General features: G+C 32.8%; 3 protein-coding genes across 3 annotated transcripts; 1 reads left to right on the plus strand and 2 right to left on the minus strand.

Moving 5' to 3' along the window:
- Window positions 1–732: 732 nt before the first annotated feature.
- On the minus strand, window positions 733–5,783 carry LOC140063161 (reticulon-4-interacting protein 1, mitochondrial-like). The gene is made up of 9 exons (XM_072109625.1): window positions 5,512–5,783; window positions 5,208–5,307; window positions 4,262–4,581; window positions 3,736–3,843; window positions 3,221–3,411; window positions 2,754–2,939; window positions 1,783–1,963; window positions 1,344–1,433; window positions 733–871 (listed from the first exon to the last, which is right to left on the minus strand). The coding sequence occupies exons 2-9, from the start codon at window positions 5,296–5,298 to the stop codon at window positions 767–769; spliced, it is 1,272 nt and encodes a 423-aa protein (XP_071965726.1). The 5' UTR covers window positions 5,299–5,307; window positions 5,512–5,783; the 3' UTR covers window positions 733–766.
- Window positions 5,784–8,319: 2,536 nt separating this feature from the next.
- On the minus strand, window positions 8,320–13,839 carry LOC140062093 (eukaryotic translation initiation factor 2 subunit 1-like). The gene is made up of 8 exons (XM_072108140.1): window positions 13,753–13,839; window positions 12,861–13,140; window positions 12,175–12,254; window positions 11,717–11,868; window positions 11,298–11,404; window positions 10,831–10,928; window positions 10,362–10,505; window positions 8,320–9,676 (listed from the first exon to the last, which is right to left on the minus strand). Exons 2-8 carry the CDS (start codon window positions 13,096–13,098, stop codon window positions 9,551–9,553), a joined length of 945 nt encoding a protein of 314 aa, XP_071964241.1. The 5' UTR covers window positions 13,099–13,140; window positions 13,753–13,839; the 3' UTR covers window positions 8,320–9,550.
- Window positions 13,840–14,205: 366 nt separating this feature from the next.
- LOC140061936 (mRNA export factor-like) lies at window positions 14,206–20,524 on the plus strand. The gene is made up of 11 exons (XM_072107940.1): window positions 14,206–14,254; window positions 15,662–15,876; window positions 16,179–16,271; window positions 16,427–16,513; window positions 16,649–16,735; window positions 16,924–16,995; window positions 17,697–17,807; window positions 17,988–18,097; window positions 18,302–18,371; window positions 18,740–18,934; window positions 19,221–20,524. Exons 2-11 carry the CDS (start codon window positions 15,676–15,678, stop codon window positions 19,311–19,313), a joined length of 1,119 nt encoding a protein of 372 aa, XP_071964041.1. The 5' UTR covers window positions 14,206–14,254; window positions 15,662–15,675; the 3' UTR covers window positions 19,314–20,524.
- Window positions 20,525–20,591: the final 67 nt, after the last annotated feature.

The following is a 20,591-nucleotide window of genomic DNA, read 5'->3' on the forward strand; positions in this document are numbered from 1 at the left end:
GTCTAGTAAAGATTGAAGTCTTTCTCATCCTGGGTATCTCACTTATTGCAATCTGTCTGTGGTTGTATCATTGAAAAGTTCGTCCACATTTTGATGAAGTTGTTCTGATCTCCAGTGGTTTCCTCTATTAGCTGCTAGAGATACTCTATAAATGCAATACATACTAATGTAACACAAACACCTATCTACTAAAGCTTGGTTCCCACTGGGACGCAACAAAGCGAGTTGACCAATGACAAGTGGAATTTTCTTGCTCTCCGTCCTAGTGGGAATCAATGGGCTTTATGAGCTCAATAGTGCTATCATAACCCAAACACACGACTGGGTACAAACCTAAATATGGCTTAAGGTGCGATCTACAACCAAACACTCATCTCTTGCAACTTCAAGGTCTTTAGATACAACCAGCAACTCATAACCCCCATAACACACAAATAAATTAAAGAGCCACATACATAATTGTTTTAAGTAATTGTGTTGCACATACATTCTTTGATCAAATTAGTCTTTTATTTCTCAATAATAAACATTTATACTTTAAAATGTACTGTTTGAAACAGAAGCATGCCTATAGGTAATTACAGTTGCCTAATGTTTTTACTAGATGTATTAGCTGTTTTTTGTCTAGACTACTGGCATTAATTCTTCCAGGTGGCTATTTAATTTCTCCTGGAAATATTCACTTCCTGAAACTTTTTCAAAAAACTTTTATATAGATATTTAATCCAATTAATGTTCGTGCTCAAATTAAGCGGTAACCCTGCATTCAAAAAGTGATGATAGTTTTTCCTCTAGAGTGTCCTGTTGCTACGTGGTCAAATGCACTTTTAAAATCTTCAAAGGAATACGATTTCTCAATAACCGGTTGAATCTGCAAAGTGTATTATAAGTTTATTATTCATTACACTCAGTCTACACTATCAAACTAGTTTGCCAAAAAAAAAGGGTGATGTGCACAAATATGGTAGTGATATGACATCATCATGTCTATATATGGGCACATCACACTTTTTTTGTCACATAAAGTTTGATAGTGTAGACATAACTTTAGAATTACTACTAACTTACACAATGGATTAATATATATATTCATTAATCCATGCTTATACACATACAACATATTTTAAAAGATAAACATGTCTAAACTATCAAACTCGTTTGACAAAAAAAATATATGGTGTAGTGATGTGCCCAAATATATGGTATAGTGATATGCTCAAATATGGCCGTGACATCATCATGTCTATATGGTCACATCACATATTTTGTATCACATAAAGTTTGATAGATATGATAAAAAGAAAGGAATATTGTAGACAGAATTTAAACTTTATACGACATACCTTTCCACTGTCGACGAGTTTGCGAATATATTTCAAAGCTCTTCCGTTTGCTGAAAAGAATCCCCACGAAAGTCGTTTTCCTAGTAGTCTCTGTGAAACACACAATAGTATTTATAAATAGTAATATTTATAAGTTTTTACAATAATTTTATTTTCGTATGAACTGGCTTTCTAGAACTTTATTTGAAAATATCTGAAAATCTTTTATTTTACATGGTTACTTTATAACTGTGATAATTGATGCCTTGCAATTTTATTGAATATTGTTTAATTCTGCAAATGATGGATTAATACTGCCAATTACGTACACGGAAGATCAATAAGGGGCGAAGATAGTCGTTTAGTTCACGCGTTGTATTCAAGTGTATGTAAGCAACATCACTCAACACCTTACAAAAGTTGAATATTTAACAATAATTGTTACCATCAAATTACGTACCCGTAATAAATTTAATTGTAAGTATTTCAAAAAGATTCTGATGCCGCCAAGTACGAGACCGTGTTTATCGGTAAGAAGCATTACAGGTGAAACCAGAGAAACAATTCGTCCAGAACGTTTACAGACGCTAAAGCATGAGTTGTAGAATTTTGGACCCATGGTGTCTAAAATGAAATCAAATCTGTGGGCACAAACAGAAACAAATTAAAATTTAGTGATTTATTATTATAAACACTGATTCACTCAGTCACTCCTTAATACTGTACTGTAGTACTCGTCAGCGTCTGACGTCATAATCCTCATTAATGGTGTTAGAGGCATCTCACACGGGTGCAGATCCTGGGGACATTATGGTACCCGTTTTTTCCATTTTGCGGCCGCCAGGTGTCATTCAAAACGGATCGGCGTCCTTCCTTTCAATAGGCTAACTTGTTTACCAGGGGCGCGCGTAGGCTGGGAGTGGTAGTGCGGGGGTTTTGTGGAATAGAGTAAAGATATGCGAGCTACTGTATTTGGAGATTCAATATTTTTAAGTAGAGAAAACTCACTTAAACCTTTTAGGGGATTAATTTAATTGCTTTATGAATTGGTAGGCTTTTATGTGTGGCTCGCGCTGTTTGTATTTTATTATTTTGTTCATGTTACGCATGAATTGCATACCTCACTGGCTAGCACTGGTATGGAAGGTCCCGGAGACATTACGGGGACCTGAAGCAGATTTTCCAAATTTTTTTTCTTCAGCACCAATCTGTTTCCGTGAACCAAGCAGCTTTATTTTAAAAATAAATTCAGCTAGGATCAGGGAGTATTCTCGCATTTACATGTACACCTCCCAGACAGCAGCTCCTACGCTTCTGTTTATATTCATTGATCCGTCGGAGTGGGCCTTATATGTTCAGTCGTAATTCACGAAAAATTGTTTAAACAATCGGTTCGTATTGATTAAATTTACCGCGCGCATGAAAACTTACTTCTCTTCGTTTTTAAGAGCTTCAGAAAATTCTTGTTTCCTATAATCGATTACGTTGTCAGCACCGAGTTTTTCAACCAATGGGATTCCAGTTGTGCTGCAAGTAGTGGTGACGTAACATCCCCAAGCTTTGAAAAGTTGAATAGCAAACGTTCCTATTCCACCAGTTCCAGCCAATACCAATACTCTTAAAAGATAATTGATATTAAAATATTATTATGGCATTTAGTATCGATAATTTAGTATTATTACTCTTCTCTGTAAATTATGGTGGCATAATATTATATTGTAAAGATCACAATTTAAATATATTAACAAAATGGTTGAGCTAGCCCAAATGAAAAAAGCATTAGTCAAAATGTAAATAAATAAATACTAAAACAAGGGCATTTTCAACAATACACTTATAGTATTTATTTCTGACAAACAATTGATTATTTATATGTACATGTAGCCCTACACCGTTACCTTTTCCCCTTCGCAGTTTTCTCTGATATGCAACCTTCTATTGCGCTCCATGTCGTCAAAAATACATACGGAATTGAGGCTGCTTGCTCAAATGTAAGCCCTTTGGGCTTAAGACTAATCTCATGTTCCTTTACAACTACGAACTCTGCTAAACATCCATAGGGTCTGGCCACTTCTATTGCTCCCCAAATCTGTAATAATATGTAAAGTTAGTGTCCCGTCTAAACCATTGATCTAAACAAAGGTTCTTCCCTTACGTAAGCGCAACATAGGTTATTTGACCAATAAATGCGATGGCTATAACTGCGCTTGTCATTGGTCAACTAACTTGTGCGTTGCGCTTCATTATTGTGTTGTGCCAACCATGGAGGTATAAAAATAGTTTTTTTAATTTTTTTTTATACCGCCATGGCTCCACCTTATTGACACGGTATAATGAATGGTTATTTCTTCGAGTTTCAATTATTTAGTATTCATTATATGCCTTTACTATTAAAAAATGATAGAAATCTAACCTCTTGTCCCGGTTTGAATATCTTAACTTTGTCTCCAACTGCCTCTACAATTCCTGCACAATCTCTTCCAAGAGTAATGGGGAATTCCTTTCCATCTCCAGCAGGGTACTGACCAAAAAATAATACTAATAATGATAACATTTTATATAAGTTTTAAAAATGCTCTGCACAACAACTAAACAACTAAGTAATTGCTAACAACCAATTATTCAACAAAGACTATATCTTAATGTGAAAAGTATGTTGAAGCCCACCTGAAATGCAACGCAAAAACGCAAGTGAGTTGACCAATCACAAGTGACAGTTGAGATGATCCATCGCGTCGTGATTGCTCAAATTACTTTACTTACACATTTATTCACAATTACATTTACAATATTTAATAGTACAGTATGCCAAAAAAAGCGAGTGCATGTCAGGTAACCATTTAAATGTACGGATACATACGGTACATTCAACAAAAAGTATGTACAAAAAAAAAAGCAAAACTGTAGGTACAATAATTAAGATAAAATGTTAAACGTACATTCATTCCTCGTCTAATTTTGTTGAATACTCGGCTTCCATATCCTTCACTTATTCTAATATCGATGGGATTGATTGACGATGCTTTTACACGGATCAACAGTTCATAATCCTGAAGATTTTCAGGTCGAGGATTATTACTAGTTAATCTGATTACGTCATCGCCATATTCATCAATAGTGATTGCTTTCATTCCATCCGTACATGTGCTTCTTGGTTTTCTTCTCATATTGTCCTGTACTTTTCTCTGTTTATTGGATTGCGTGAAGAATGACACAGTGGCAGTGATGACGAAGAAAATAGACACAAATTTCCTAGTTACTAAAAAAAAGAAAAGAATACAGTAGGCCTATAGAAAGAAGTTGCTGTCGATTAACAGGAGGGATCAACAGGGGATGCGTTTAGGTACAGAGAGGGCCGGTACGACGATAGAGACCAACGAACATGAACATCATAGAGTATAGAAGATAATCTAAGTATTTCTAAAAAGGATGATACATAGACTGAGTAAAACATGGTGAGAAGTCACTAGACAAAGCTGAATGTACCGTTTTACAAAACATCGATAGCAATTGGAAGGATGCACAGTGACACGATTTAATACTCTGTCTACACTATCAAACTGTATGTAACAAACACAATATGATGGACATGACATAGTGTCATATCGCTACCATATTTGGGCATATCACTACCATATTTGATAGTGTAGAAAGAGCCTTAGAAATTACACAGAGGGCATCGAGTAGATTGGAAGCAATTGCACGTGATATAGAAATGTATATACATATTATAATATAATAATCAAAACTTCTTTTTCTTGCCTTGCTCTTTAAATAAAGCTTAAAACAATATATACAAACAAACTCACATAATGTTCTATAAGCCTACTTGTGTTTTTTAAGGGCGGGTGGTTCTATGTTATGTCGATGACCAGTGTTACTTACTCGGTATATCACTCACAAAATATTCAAAATCATCAGGAATAACCACAAGTGATAGAATCGCTAAACCGGCAAACAAAATTGAAACCCACATCTTTTGAATCTAAATCAAAGAGAACGTTTAAATGTATTAGGCCTAAGCTTAGATTTATACAAAGCAAACTGTACAAATAAGAATTCAGGAACTATTAGGCCTATGTATAATATTATATCAAGTCATATCTTATGACCTGGCGTATATTATTTTGTTTATCCAAAGAAAAAAAAGATCATCATCTTCGAAAGGTTCCTTTATTTGTAGCCTTACCTGCTTTGGTCTTCAGTGAGATACTTTCGTTCTTAGGCCTACTCCTTGCCAAAATTGTCTTTCTTTTTATTGAAGTAGATAGGTTTAATGATATCCTGTTTAGATTTTACCAGCATACTGTTTGACCCTGTGTCGAACGTGATTACCTATCTACTTAAAGTATATAGTAATTCATTGATAGGTTAATCACAGAACTTTGGACTCACAATCTCAGAATCAAGAAGCCAGCGGTTTCAGTAAATAATTTTCAAACTGGACTCCGACGGAGTACTACTATAGTACTGGTAGTACTTTGATGATCGATTATACAAATACACAGTATTATATGCCTACCTATTATAGCCTAGGTTCGTGCGTTTGTTATATACACAAAACGTTTTGAAATTTAAATTAGTTTCAAACCTTAGTACAGTATTATATATTGCTCATGCTTAAACGCGCATTCTTTCCCTTTCAATATTACTAAAATATAATCCTTTTTAAATAAAATTGTTCCGTAGTATAAGACATGACCATTTATAAAGTTTAAGTTTACAATTAAAATGGCATTGGTTTAACCCCGAGACAAGGTTATCTATCATTTATTCAAGAGATTTTGTCTATAATACAAAAGTTAGAAATTGCCAATATATTTGCCAAAGAATGGAAACTTGGTTTTAATCATGAAAAATCAAATGTCATGGTTGTTGGAAAACGCATAAATAAAGATAAAGAGAGGAAATTAGGTGAAAAACCGATAAAAGAAGTAAATAGTTATAAATATTTAGGGGTCTATATTTCCTCAAACATGAGTGAACATTCACATTATGAACATGTTATCCAAAAGGGCAACCGGCTTATAGCTTATATATAAATTATTAAATAGTTTATCCATCCTGTAATTGGCGGGTTACTCGCTGTTGGATGAGTATGAAATAAAAAAAAAAAGAAAAAAAAAAAAAGGTATCATAGCTAATCTTGATGACTTTAACCGGTGTACTATGGAAACATACCGTGGAAAACCATTGCAATTCCTTCAATAAATTATGCTTGTAGCATTTGGTATAATAAATCCAAGAAGGATAACGAAGACCTAGAGAAAGTGCAATTGCAAATGGCCCGCTTTCTTCTCAAAGCTCCACGGTATACTCCAAAAGAGGCACTTTATGGTGACCTTGGGTGGGTTCCATTATCGAAGTTACACAAACCAGGGAGTTGAAACTGTCCAGAGTTAAATTATTTAATCGTTTTATAATTATGGATGACCACAGGTGGCATAATATTGTACTTAATTCTATGCTACAATTGAAATGTGACTTTGATCGTTTAAAATATAAATTTCTTTTCCGAGTAGCAAAAATCAAGAATTGGGCTGGGGAACACAATTCTATTTTGAGAACGGAGAGGGCGGGTTTTCGACCTCTTTGATCAAGCACCCTCTCTGTTAACACGATCACATTAAGTTGAAGACAATTTTCCCTCTCTCCCGCCCAATATTTAGACACTTATGGTAATAGGGCTATTTTTCTCTGAGCATCCCTGTTGTGCTTACTTAGAATTGGAAAATTATTGCTATATAACTTATATTTGCTTATGGCTTTTATGTGCAGTTTTACATGGGCGAATGTTCATTTACTAATTAAACTATTTAAGCCACAACTTATGTTGTATGCGTCTTTATTATTCTATGAGTTTGTTAATTGTCGCAGTCTCCGAGTAGCAAAATAAATTTCTTAGTAGTTGTGTTGACATATTTGAAAAATGTACAGATATAGACTTTTACAACAATGTTTTTGATAATGATAGTTTAACTCTTGTTCCTTTCTCAGTCAGCAATGTCGAGCGATGTGTGTCAGAATCATAAATCAGAGTGGTCAAATAATACAATGCAAAAAACCTCATTAAATTTATACTCAAAATTGAAACCTTTCCCTAATTTAGAAAAATATTTACTTTATAAAACACATTTTTATGAGACAAGTCTGAAATTTAAATTAAGATCTAACACTCTACCTTTAGATTGTAAAACTTATAAATGGTCGTCCGGTCTTTGTACTTTATGTGGGAATGGTGAAATTGAAGACATTAAACATTTTTTTTATTAAACTGTAAAGCATTTGATAATATTAGAATGAAAGAATTATCCATTCTACAAAATAATCTTGTGCTCTGTAATGATTATGACACATGGAATCGTTACACAACAGCAAGTGCTGATGATAAATTACAGTATATTCTATCGCGATTTGTAAAGAATCTGAGACCTTTTTTTATTTGTTTTGTAAACAATAGGCCTACACAAGAGCTGCATGGGAGAAACGGTCAGAACTTAAATCTCCCAATATATAGATTGTTTTTCTTTTGTATTGTTGCTTTTATATATGATTTGTAAATATTATACACCTGTGATAACAACTATAGGTCCTCAGTACCTGATGTTGAAACACAATTGTTTGTAATGTAAACTCTTTACTATATTTTATGTTTATTTTTATATACCTTTTTAAATTATTAACTCAAACCTATGATACTGTAGGACAATTTAATACAGTACCTGTATTACCATGTTGATAATGATTTTTCTTTTATATTTTTGCAAATAGTTTAAGAACCTGTATCCGTCATATAATGTATTGTTTTGATGTATTATGTTAAATTGGATGCACCACTTCTGTGTGTGCCACCGATGCAAAGGTGTCATTTCCTAATAAATTATTATTATTTTAATACAAGTAAATGGTTGCAACAGAAATAAAAATAGATTTATTTAGGCCCTTTTAATCAACACTATGTCAAAAGGATAGCAGTACAGTACAGAATTTCATTTTCAATAATTGTTTTAGTAATTCGAGATCAATGACTTTTACTAAAAAAAAAATCGACACCGTCTTCGAATCGTAGTAGGCATATCCTATAGACAAAATATCGAATTATTAAAGGCATCATTTTGAAATGTTGGGGCAGGTAAAAGACGTCTTAATTTAGTTTGGTTATTTATTTCGCGGGGTTGAATACCAGTAATGTGATTGGCTATCAGCATTTATGTCAACTGGAACCTTATTAATTGTGTTTTACACATAATAAATCATAGTCAAGCTTTTGTACTGTACAATGCCTTTATTACAAATTAAACAACTGAGAGGATTCCACGAAATCGATGTATTTTAAAGATGTATTGTCCTCCAAAAACATGAAAAATGAAGATTAATTAAATCAGAATTTGAATATTTTATTTTGTAGTTTTAATAAAGTTAATCACTTCCATAGAAAAAAAAAAGTTTTCACTTATAAAATGACAAAATAAATGGTTGAATTTAAACAAAAATCCATTGGCTGGCAATGCCAATTTTTTGCAGTAAATTACATTTTTGTCAGGTAAATACATTTTTCTACGATCCCATTTTTGGTCAAAGTTGATAACTATTTTGTTACATTAAAATGGAATATTCAACAAATTTTTTTTAAAGAATTATTATCTTTAAATGGTTACTTCTTTGCAAGAAGAAATCATTCATTATACAATATAATATATTATATATAATACTTAAACGACTATACTTTTACACAAAAGTAATGTTATAATGTATCACAAATAGATTGAATTAAATCATAGAGATATTATAGTTAACTATAATAATTCTATGATTAAAGAGCAGAGTGCATGCACAGATATTTCAAGACAATACGTAATCTATTTTAAGATAAAATTAGAATTATAATTGCAAATTTGAGCACCATTTCTGAACATCATCCTGCATCTACCAGTGTTAATGACTAAAGTATCATTTTTTCATGGTAGCAAGGCTTCAGCAGAACCACTATGGAGACAAGGTCAGGATTTTTAAAAAGTGTCTATTTAATAGTTGTGTCCCCTGAATAGTACTTCCTCACTTCACAGGAAAGCTTCCTAAATTTATTTTAAAATGATTTTAGTTGAGAACAAATCTGGGCGGGCATTGGAATGCATTCACAATCTACTAAATACGAGAAAACATTGAAAATAATATAAGGCAGTGTTTGTACATTTTTAAACACCTTGGTAATGTTTAAGGTGGCAGACTTAGTCGTCTGCAACTCCTAATTCATCGCCTTCATCTTCATCACCACTGACCTCTTGATTCTGTTGTTCTAACTGTTGCAACTGTTTCTCTAATTCTAACTCCTCTACGTCTGTCACCACACGAGGCTGTAAAACAAATACATTTATATACCGTATTAAGTGAAAAATATCAAACTCAAACAAATGATAGTTCTCACGCACAAATTGGATGAGGGACTCGCTTCGTCGGAAAGCTATTATACTATGGAATTTGTTATCAGAGAATGTAGTATCTTCCAGATCAACAAATCAATTTAAGTCAGGTCTTAAATGGGCATGGTCCAACCACCCTCTAAAATGTGCTCCGTATTCAAGATTTGATGTTATTTTCATAGCCTAGCCTCGACTCCGGACCAAGCAAATGCTGAGCACCGGAAACAAGTAAGTAAGTAAACAAATAAGTATGATTGCAAATATATGACAGATCATGTTTCCTATATTTCTAGTGCATGGATGTAATTGTGCTAGGCAGAGGTCCACCACTCTTGTAGTCAACCACCCAGTCTAAAGCTGTGTCTACACTAACAAACTTTATGTGACAGAAAAATGTGATGGACACAATGATGTCATATCACTACCATACTTTTTTGTGAAATAAAGTTTGATAGTGTAGACAGAGCTTTTGCCTTATTTTACGGTCTTCCAACCAGCCTAATATGTCAACATTATTAGCCACACAAGAAACCTACGGGTAACTGAAAGAACTGGTGTGTTTTTTATACACCCTATACTTCAGTAGCTACATCCCTGTAAGTGTAAAAACAGTTCATACCGCCATTTGTATGTTAAACATGCCATGGTTATTTTCTATGCTGCGTTTGATATCTTCAATTGCTTTTTGTAACGTTGTCAGGCCTTCTGTCTTCTCAAGCGTGGTAGTTGTAACAACATACTGTGGAGGTGCTATAAGGTTTATCTGCAAACAAAATGTACAATTACTAGCAAATTGAACCCTATTGAAAATGTTATTGACTTTTGGTTAACAAAATTTCAAAAATGTATCAGCAAATACCATGTTTGGAAAGCACTTGGCCTACCAAGTGGCATGTCTTCCACAAGCATTCTGCTTTTTTTTAACATGCCTTAGTCAACTGTTATCGGTTTAAAAAAAATTCATCTTGTTTGAACTTTGTACCCATTGTTTTATATGCAGATGCCAAAGAATGTTTCAAATAGCACCATTTACTGTATGTAATGTATTTCATAGTTATATTAAAAAAATGTACTTTCTGATACATTACCTTTATTGGCATATCTTCTGTAGAGTGATCTAATCCCTTTGAGAGGGCACCCTTTATAGCATCAATACCCTCATAGCCATAACATGATACTTCAATATCTGAACAAATAAAATTGGAATAGGGGTGTGCATCACATGGGAAATACGAATAATAATTATTTAGTTGAACAGTTATTAGCCAGTTAAGTTTTGGCAACAGAAACAGGACCTAAAAGTACTGCAAGAGACATACTTGAACAGTATTCTTTAATACAAGTATCTAAAGGTCTGTCTACACTATCAAACCTTTTCTGACGTGCCCATATATGGATATGATGTCATATCACAAGCATATTTGGGCATATCACTACATATTTGGGTACATCACACTTTTTTTTGTCAAACTAGTTTGATAGTGCAGACAGAGTCGTCTATAATTTAGTGGACTTAATTTTAAAATTAATAACAGAAAAACTGTGAAAGACATACCAGCACGGATTTTGACAGCTTGTGGAGTGAGTCGTCGTTTTATTTGTGTCATTAAACAATCCAACGTTGGTTCATCCAGATTGCATTCAGCTAGTACACTGGGATCACTAAAAACAACATAAGGTGAATTGTTTGAATAAGTGCGTTTTATGATGTTAAATTCTTATGTAGTATAGTAACAGTATAGCGTTATTTCAATGGGTTTTTTTTTATTTCTTGAATGTAACGTAAATACTCTGCTCTTAACTTGAATCTGTATTCTATGTTAACAATTTCATTAAACAAATAAAGTTTCTTGTATTTATATATATTTAAGTGTAAATAAAGTCTCAAAACTTAAAACCAAGAAATGCTTTTAAACTGTGTTTTTCAAGACACTATAAAAGTAAAAATGAAATTCTGTATATTTTCAAACTAACCTTACACTGTTCTTGAAAACTTCATGTGCGCCATATCCAGGTTTATTCAGTTTCTTATCAAAGTACCATGCCGTCTTTGTGTACAAATCTTCTAATTGTTGATCAGACTCATATTTCATTATCTCTCCTACGTGCCTTAAAATTTGATTAACCTGTAATGTAAAATTCATTTTTTAACAATAGCATACTATACTTTTTTATACTTACAATTTTAATAAATTGATAATCAATAAGTTATGTTTTCCCTTGTGTACTATTACAATGCGATATTAAACAAAATCCAAAAAGTGAGGCAAGCCATTATGATGTTTTATATTATCATATTCAAACTTATTTATGACCTTTTGGTATAGCAATGTGCAATATCATAAAAAAAACATGATTCTATTAAGTTTCATACTTAAAGTAATATTTTAATACAAATTAATTTAATAAAATTATGCATTTTACGGACTTACCGCTTTTGCTTTAGCAAATTTTTCTTCACATTTTGCAATTTCTTCTTGTGAAACTCTTCTCTTAGAAAGGTCAATATACCCTGATAAAAATATAAGATTTACAATCTTGAAAAATAATTTGTAGATTCTTCTTTTAAATTAATTTAGTCCAACATGAATTATTCGGTTTTCTTTTAGCTTTTCTTATAAATTAAGCATTGGACAGGATATTCTTTTGTATCATTGATTTGTAAATGGAAAAAAAAATGTTTTTATATACACATATTAAAGATATATTGTCCAGCCTAAACAATACGCCATTTTAATGTCACGTAATAGTTATTCACTTTGACCAAAAACTGGATCGAAAAAAAAAAAGATTTACATGACAAAATGTAATTTAAAGCAAAAAATACTTGAATTGTTTCTCAGACAATAGTGTTTGTTTAAAATTAACAGTAGAAAAATGAAATAATAATTTTTTTTTTTACAAAAGTGAAAAACTTTATTATAACTGCAAAATGGCCTATTTAAAGTCTGATTTTATTAATCTTAATTGTTCTTGTTTTTGGGGTACAATACATCTTTAAGCATTAGGCAGGATATTCTTTTGTATTGTTGATTTGTAAATGAAATAAAAAGTTTTTATATATACATATTAACTATCTGATAACTAACAAAAATAAAGAAAATTACTATAAAATTACCTTTTTCTTTGTCTACCCTAATAACTACCACACATTCATTCTTGCCAACACGGATAAGTTTGTTGATAGATCGAATACGTCGCCTTGAAAGTTCACTGAGAAGAATCATGCCCTCGATGTTGTTGTATTCTAAAAGATTTACATATGCACCCATCTCAGCAATTGATGTTACTGTTACCATAACAACATCTTCTACTTCCGGGAAATTGTTCCCATAAAAGCGGCATGATATCGTCATTGTGAAATTCTCTTTCTGTGTTTGTATCTGTTAGATTTATTTCTGTATTGATTTAAAAATAAATATAAATTATTATGAAAATATCTTTTAAATTTGCTTACATTTGTATTTTTAGTTTTGTAAATCCAAAAACAGGGCTGGATATCAAATGTTAACATTATATTTAATGTTATTGTTTGTGATATTTAATTGTACAGGTACGTTATTATACATGAAAATAGTGATTGGATATTCGATCCGAAACTGAAGACTGCCCTCTGTGTGATGTTTGTGCATGTCTTGACGATTGACGCGTTTAGAAATGATAGAAAAGTTTAACAATTATTTTAACTGATTTTAACTTGTTTCTGGAAATAAAAATATATACAAGCTAAATTTACCACTTAAGCATGTTAATAACATGCACTTGATGTCATTTTATATATCATAAAACCTTGTCGAGTATAGCCTAGATCTAGCCTAACCTCTAGGCTATAGGCTACAATCTACATATAGCTAGCCCAGTAATAATAGTAGTATGACCGGGTCGGCGGGCGGACCAAGTAAGCTACCAAGCTGGTGGTGTTTTTAAGCAAAGTTTCGCTATAGCCTATATAATAATATAATAACTGTATTCATTTAAACATACAACATACTAAGTCAAAACAACCTTACCTTGGATTTGTTTTATAATAAAAGGCGATTAAAACCAACGTTTTGGTCTAAATATGTTGCATCAGCCTGATATCGCATGGAAAGAGAAAGAGGGATAGAGGCAGTGTATTTTTTGGCTTCAGTCAAATAATGAAAGTGCGGTTCAACACGAAACTCATATTATTGTATTTCTTTTTCTAAATAAACCCCTATTATTCAATGAAATAACCAATAGACCGTCTATAAGCCGATAAGGTATTCCTACATTTTAGGTATCTAATCTGGCTAGGAACAATTAATATCTAAGAGGCATATTCATTGACACATCAATGACATTTTTTTACAGTAAAGTTGTATATGCCATGTTATAACTACAACCGTACGATTGTAAGTAAATTGGTATTTACGGACCGCCACGATGCACCTATCACGTCTGTGTAAATTTTTTTATTTTAGCTAGCTCGCACATATGTAATAACTAAAATTGAGATTGAAAAAGTCCTACACCCGCCGCCGCGAGCAGGTTAGTAAATTGTCTATTGATATTGTTTCTGCATATTTGGAAATGACAAACAATTTGAAGAATTTGGATTAGGGTCCAAGCTGATTTATTGTTAACATACCTAAACATACATAAGTGCAGAATTTACTGAAATAAAAACTAAGCCTAGGCCTAGCTAGTAGCCTAGGCCTACCTCCTAGCTAGTATAGTAAGGCCAGGCCTACTACTACTACGACGCTAGTGCTACTAGGCCTACTAGCCTCTAGGTAGGGTAGGCCCGTGTTAGTGTAGGGCTCTAGGCCTAATAAATAATACGCCTGACTAGCCTCTCTCTAGCTAGGTACTCCTAGGCCTACTCCTAGTAGTAGCTAGCTAGGGCTAGAGTAGCTACTAGGACTCTGGAGTCCTAATTGCCTACTACTACCTAGGGATATAAACGAGATATAAATATTCGGCAATACCGTACGTAAATTATTATTGCAATACTGTACAAAGATTCGATAGTATGTAAACGAGATATAAAGATTCGGCAATACCGTACGTAAATTATTAATGCAATACTGTATAAAATTCGATAGTATGTACATGAGATATAAAGGTTCGGCAATACCGTACGTAAATTATTATTGCAATACTGTATAAAATTCGATAGTTAAATGTAAATGAGATATAAATATTCGGCAATACCGTACGTAAATTATTATTGCAATACTGTATAAAAATCGATAGTATGTAAATGAGATATAAAGATTCGGCAATACCGTACGTAAATTATTATTATTGCAATACTGTATAAGGATTCAATAGTATATAAACGAGATATAAAGATTCGGCAATATCGTTTACGTAAATTATTATTGCAATACTGTATGAGGATTCAATAGTATGTAAACGAGATATAAAGGTTCGGCAAAATATATTTCGATATATGTATTAGTTAATAGTAAATACAAATAAAATATACATTGATTTATCGGCAGGCAAACTTAATTATTATAGAAATATAAAGATTTGATAGTACATGAGTTGGCTTATATTTATTTAGCTGTAACTCAACTCGCCATAGGCCATGGCGTTGACAACGACAATCAAAGATTAAAGCGCACATGGCGTTCCATACAAATGACGATATTAAACTGGCGGCCGCTTTGGTTGGCGGCCGCTTCGACCATACTCCCTACCTAGCCAGGCAGGCTTTTTATTTAGGCGGGATTACTAGCTAGGCTAGTAGCCTGGTAGGGGCCTAGCTTTTTAGGCCTATTGAGTATAGTATTTATTTCTATAATAGGCCTAGCTAGTAGTAGGCTTAGTTCTAGTTAGTACTCCATCCAGGCCTCGTATAGACTAGGCCTAGTACTATTTAACCTACCTTACCTAGTAGTAGGCTACGCCTAAAATTAAATATGCTTTTCTTGTATTACTAATTAGGAAATATATATAAAATGTTTGGTTCATCTAACACTGGATTTGGAAGTGGGGGTGGCTCGTTGTTTGGAGGGGCATCGTCAACAGGTACAGGAAATCACAATCCGATGAAAGATATTGAAGTGACACCTCCACCAGGTGATAGCATCAGTGTTATCAAGTTTAGTCCGCCAACAATCCCAAACACATTCCTAATTGCAGGTTCCTGGGATAACATTGTAGGTATACTATTAATATTATTAATGAGCAAGAATTAGATATTCAATTTCAAGACAGAAATTGAAAAAAAAAATTGAATTAAAAAACCAATATACTAATTGGAAAAGCTCATCAAAAAACCAAAACCAGATTAAAAATCATACATCTTAATGTTCATGTTGTTATGTCATTTCAGCTCTGAATAAAAGTAATTCAATAATTTATTATTCTTTTGTTCTTAAAGCTCTATAATATGATTAAATAATATATTTTTCTTGATCTTAATGAGATATCTTAGAATAGACTTCTATTTGAATTGCAGGTGCGTTGTTGGGAGATTCAGCAGACAGGACAGACAGTACCAAAAACACAACAAGTTCATGCAGGACCTGTTTTAGATGTTGCTTGGCATGATGTAAGAATAATGGATATTTCAAGAGATTTTTTTTAATTCCATTAATTGTCTATTCCTCTTTCGATGCCTTTAATTCCCTTACTTCCTCCCAATCCTAACAGCTTAATTTCATGCCTTTTTGTTGATGTAAAGTTAAGCTTGCTCTTTATCTTTAGGATGGAACAAAAGTATTCACAGCCTCATGTGACAAAACAGCTAAAATGTGGGATCTTAGGAGTGACCAAGCGATTCAAGTTGCTCAGGTATTATAATATGGACAGATTTTGATTTTGTTGTTGCCAAACATTTGAGAGGTAGATTGGTATTAAATTCATGTTAGGTACAGGTTTTAGGAGAGTTTTATTTTGTTAATCATATTGTTTGTTTTTTATCTCTAGCATGATGCACCAATCAAATCCATTCATTGGATAAAATCACCAAATTATTCTTGCATCATGACAGGTAGCTGGGACAAAACACTAAAAGTTAGTGTAAATGTTATTTTCATTATTTTTTTGGTTCATTTATTATTTAAATAATTATTTACCAAATCAACGTTTGCTTGGAGTGCAATCATTGTCTCGATCAACATGCACTGAAGTATACAGTAGTTGCTCGTTGTCCCATGAATACCATTTAAACATTTTATTAATTGGCTTTGAATAATTTTCAGTTTTGGGACACAAGATCAGCTCAACCAATGATGACATTACAGCTACCAGAACGGTGTTATTGTGCAGATGTTGTGAGTAAACAATTCAGATGTGTTTAACATTATTTTGTGAATATTACAATACATTTGTTCATAACATAACATAATCCAGACAACAAATGTTCAAATGAATGAGACACCAGATTATTAAATTTCAAGTATCTTTGAAATATGTTTCATAATGCACTTGTCAATTGTATGACCCACTGTCATTTGTCCGATGTGCGTCATACCTTATGAATACCATGACTCACCAGTGCGTCAAAAATATGACTTACCTTTAGGTGACCATGACGCACCCATTTTGACGCACTCTGACCATGTTGTTTATGATATGGTGGGTTTTAAAGTGACGGACATTGACACACCATTGTTCATTGATGTGACACACCATGTAAATTTTTTGACACAATAATTATTTGTAAATGACGCACCTCTCCCGGGGTCATATAGTGGGTCATATAATTGACAAGTGCATAATTCCTTACATACTGTTAACTCTCCCGAACCTTTTTGAAATCTCTCCAAAAGCCAGACTTTTATTAAGATCCAAATGTTCCCAGTTTCTTTTTTACCATTAAAAACTGAATACTAGACTTTCAGAAAAGCATATAAGTGCAACCCAAGGTTGTCCAGTATTTGGAAAGTTTACTGTATTACAGTATGTAATTTTATCAGCCTTTCCTTGTTAATTCATTTTTTAATTCATTTTTTAATTATCTTTATATATCTAGGTTTTTCCGATGGCTGTAGTTGGTACAGCAGGCCGCCATATCTTAATATATAGACTAGATGACAATCAGCCAGTTGAATTCAAACGTATGGAATCACCGCTAAAATATCAGGTAAAAAATAAAGTTTAGAGAGTATTATAAATTATTGTTATTAGTAACAATATGAATTAATATTTTTGTATTAATTTTCTATATTTAATGACAATAGTTGTTGGGAAAAAAACAAAGTAAGTAAAATAAAAGCATTGTTATCCAATCAAATTGGACTAACTATAACTAATTGTTTTCTAGCATCGATGCGTGTCAATATTCAAAGATACTAAAAAGAACACACCTGTTGGGTTTGCATTGGGGAGTATTGAAGGTCGATGTGCTATCCAATTTGTACAAGCTGCAAATCCGTAAGTCAGTTAAGTAACACCACTTAGCACTATTAATTAATACTTGTTAACTAAAGAATTGATTTTTGGGCAGTGGACTATGTCACACGATTGGTTTTTTATGACTTGTTCATGGATTTATTGAATAAATATATTTGATTTTTGAACTTGAACTTGATTTTAAAATTAAAATGAAAATATATTATTTAATTTTGTGTTTTATAGAAAGGATAATTTTACATTTAAATGCCATCGCAACAATGGAGCATCATCCTCGTATCAAGATATTTATGCCGTATGTATATATTTATTCAGTCAACTCTCCCAATACCAAATATTTTTGGGCCGGCCTAATATGTCTGGTTTTTCAAAAGTTTTTAGGAGAATTGCCGCTTTTCACAGAGTTCAATATTGGAAAAGTCAACTGTAGTAACATTACTTTCATCATTCTTAACTAGCATTTGCAGCTGGCCCAGGCCCCCTAAATTTTAGGAAATTTCAATGCAAAAGATAGGACATTAGATTAAGTTCTTTTTTTTTAAATCCTGTGTCTGCCACTAATCCATTTCATAGGAAAGTGTCCCTAGGGGTGTTCCAACGGATGCCTAGCCCATCAACAACTTGTAATGATAAGCAATGACATATTATATTTCAACCATCTAGGTAAATTCCATCGCATTCCACCCTGAGCATGGCACACTTGCAACTGCTGGATCAGACGGAAAATTTAGTTTCTGGGATAAAGATGCTAGAACCAAACTGAAGACTTCTGAACAGATGCTTCAACCAATCATAAGTTGTGATTTTAATGCCCAGGGTAACATATTTGGTTATGCGGTTGGATATGATTGGTCCAAGGTAAGTTATTTTTATTTCTGAATAATTTTCAGGACACCATTTCTAGATTTAAAGCTTCCATTACTACTTGTTTAATTGCATCTGAATGCATCTTGTAGATCTAGCTAGTTTTAAAAGTTAGTTTTAGAAGAGACAACTTTATTTGGATTAGCATTGTATTCATACTACTGTACCTTGGTCTCTCAATTAATCTCCAGTGCATTCCCTCGACTACCCTTGGCCTCCCAAAGGAGATTATTGTCAGTTTAGGAGAGCATATATGTAGGTAACATTAATATCTTTTTAGGGACACGATTATTACGACAGTAAAAAAAAGAACTGCATCTTTCTCCGAGGAAACGCAACAGATGAGCTTCGACCAAGAAACAGAAGGAAATAAATTCTTGTGAATTCTATTTTGTATGCTAAAATAAACTATTACGTTTTATAAAATAAGAACAAGAAACTCAAATTGAAGACATAAGGAACCTGCATTCTATAAGTTATGATATGCAGAATTAAGATACTTACTTTCGTGACATATACTACAACATTGGTACAATACAGTAATGTACATTTGTTTACAAAAGAGGTTGGAGCTGATTTTTACACACTTTGAGAATTAAGCTTCTTCAAGTGATATGTGTGTGTGTTATCCTTGCCTTTAACATTAAAATTCCTATTGTTAATACATCAGCTATGTTCCAAGATGCTCTATTGCTGGTCCTAGAATTAACAGTGGATTAAGGTATAATATGGATAAAAGTGTAACCTTGCAACTTTCATTAGTAATCTAAGTGTATCACAGAAAAATAAATAAGATGTATATATAATTGACAGTGGATAAGCTAGTAATGTCATGGATGTTGTAGTTTTTTAATGGTTAACAACTGATCACTAGGCCCAAAGTTGTAGACTAAAATCATCTGGCTTTATATATCATATCTGGCTTTTTGAAATTATGTCCTTTAAAGTGACTTGAAAACGTATCACTAGGCCTGAAGTTGTCGACTAAAAAAATCATCTAGCTTTATTTATCATTACTACATACTGTAGTTCCATAAATACTTTCATTACAAACATCACAAGGACCAGAAATCGATGTGAATGTGATGTTTGTTAAAATAGGCCTATAGATATTCTATCTTTGTAAGATAGTAAAGAGAATTGTATGCAGCAAAAATATGCTGTGAAATGGGTCCGCCAGCAAGCCCCGCAAAATCCTACATGTCCTACCAGAAGTCAAATTATATAAAATACGGTATATTTAGCGTTCTAAATTGCATTTTCATCAATTAAAACATACATCACGATTTTGTCGTCAGAAATATTCAAAATCAATGTTTGCCGTCATAACGGAAGCACACTAGTGACGAATTGTGCATTCTCGTTGCTGAACGATTTTTACCCCAAAATCGTTCTAACAGTATGGTTTTATAAATGAAAATAAAATTATATTTCGTAAAATAATTTATTTAACAGGACTTTGTCGGGCTTTGTGTTTAGGAGGACACTCTTGGACACCTAATGATAACCCAAGTCTGATCATTAAGCAATATACAGTATACGATTTACTCAGATACCACTGACCCTCTATATCAATAAATTGAAATAATGTACAGACTGTCGTCTTATGAAAATGTATTATTTATTATGAAATTGATAAATGGTTAATAAA

The sequence above is a fragment of the Antedon mediterranea genome, chromosome 11, assembly GCF_964355755.1.
Source record: "Antedon mediterranea chromosome 11, ecAntMedi1.1, whole genome shotgun sequence".
Lineage (NCBI taxonomy): Eukaryota > Metazoa > Echinodermata > Crinoidea > Comatulida > Antedonidae > Antedon > Antedon mediterranea.

Coding starts and splice junctions, on each gene's coding strand:
- LOC140063161 (XM_072109625.1), bottom strand. CDS start 5,298: ATGTGGGTTTCAATTTTGTTTGCCGGTTTAGCGATTCTATCACTTGTG. Junction 4,582..5,207: donor TTTTGTGAGTGATATACCGA/GTAAGTAACACT, acceptor TCTTTTTTTTAG/TAACTAGGAAATTTGTGTCT. Junction 2,940..3,220: donor AAAACTGCGAAGGGGAAAAG/GTAACGGTGTAG, acceptor TTATCTTTTAAG/AGTATTGGTATTGGCTGGAA.
- LOC140062093 (XM_072108140.1), bottom strand. CDS start 13,098: ATGACGATATCATGCCGCTTTTATGGGAACAATTTCCCGGAAGTAGAA. Junction 10,506..10,830: donor CAGAAGATATGCCAATAAAG/GTAATGTATCAG, acceptor TTTTGTTTGCAG/ATAAACCTTATAGCACCTCC. Junction 9,677..10,361: donor TGTTTAACATACAAATGGCG/GTATGAACTGTT, acceptor TTTGTTTTACAG/CCTCGTGTGGTGACAGACGT.
- LOC140061936 (XM_072107940.1), top strand. CDS start 15,676: ATGTTTGGTTCATCTAACACTGGATTTGGAAGTGGGGGTGGCTCGTTG. Junction 16,514..16,648: donor AAGCGATTCAAGTTGCTCAG/GTATTATAATAT, acceptor TTTTATCTCTAG/CATGATGCACCAATCAAATC. Junction 18,098..18,301: donor TTTGTACAAGCTGCAAATCC/GTAAGTCAGTTA, acceptor TGTGTTTTATAG/AAAGGATAATTTTACATTTA.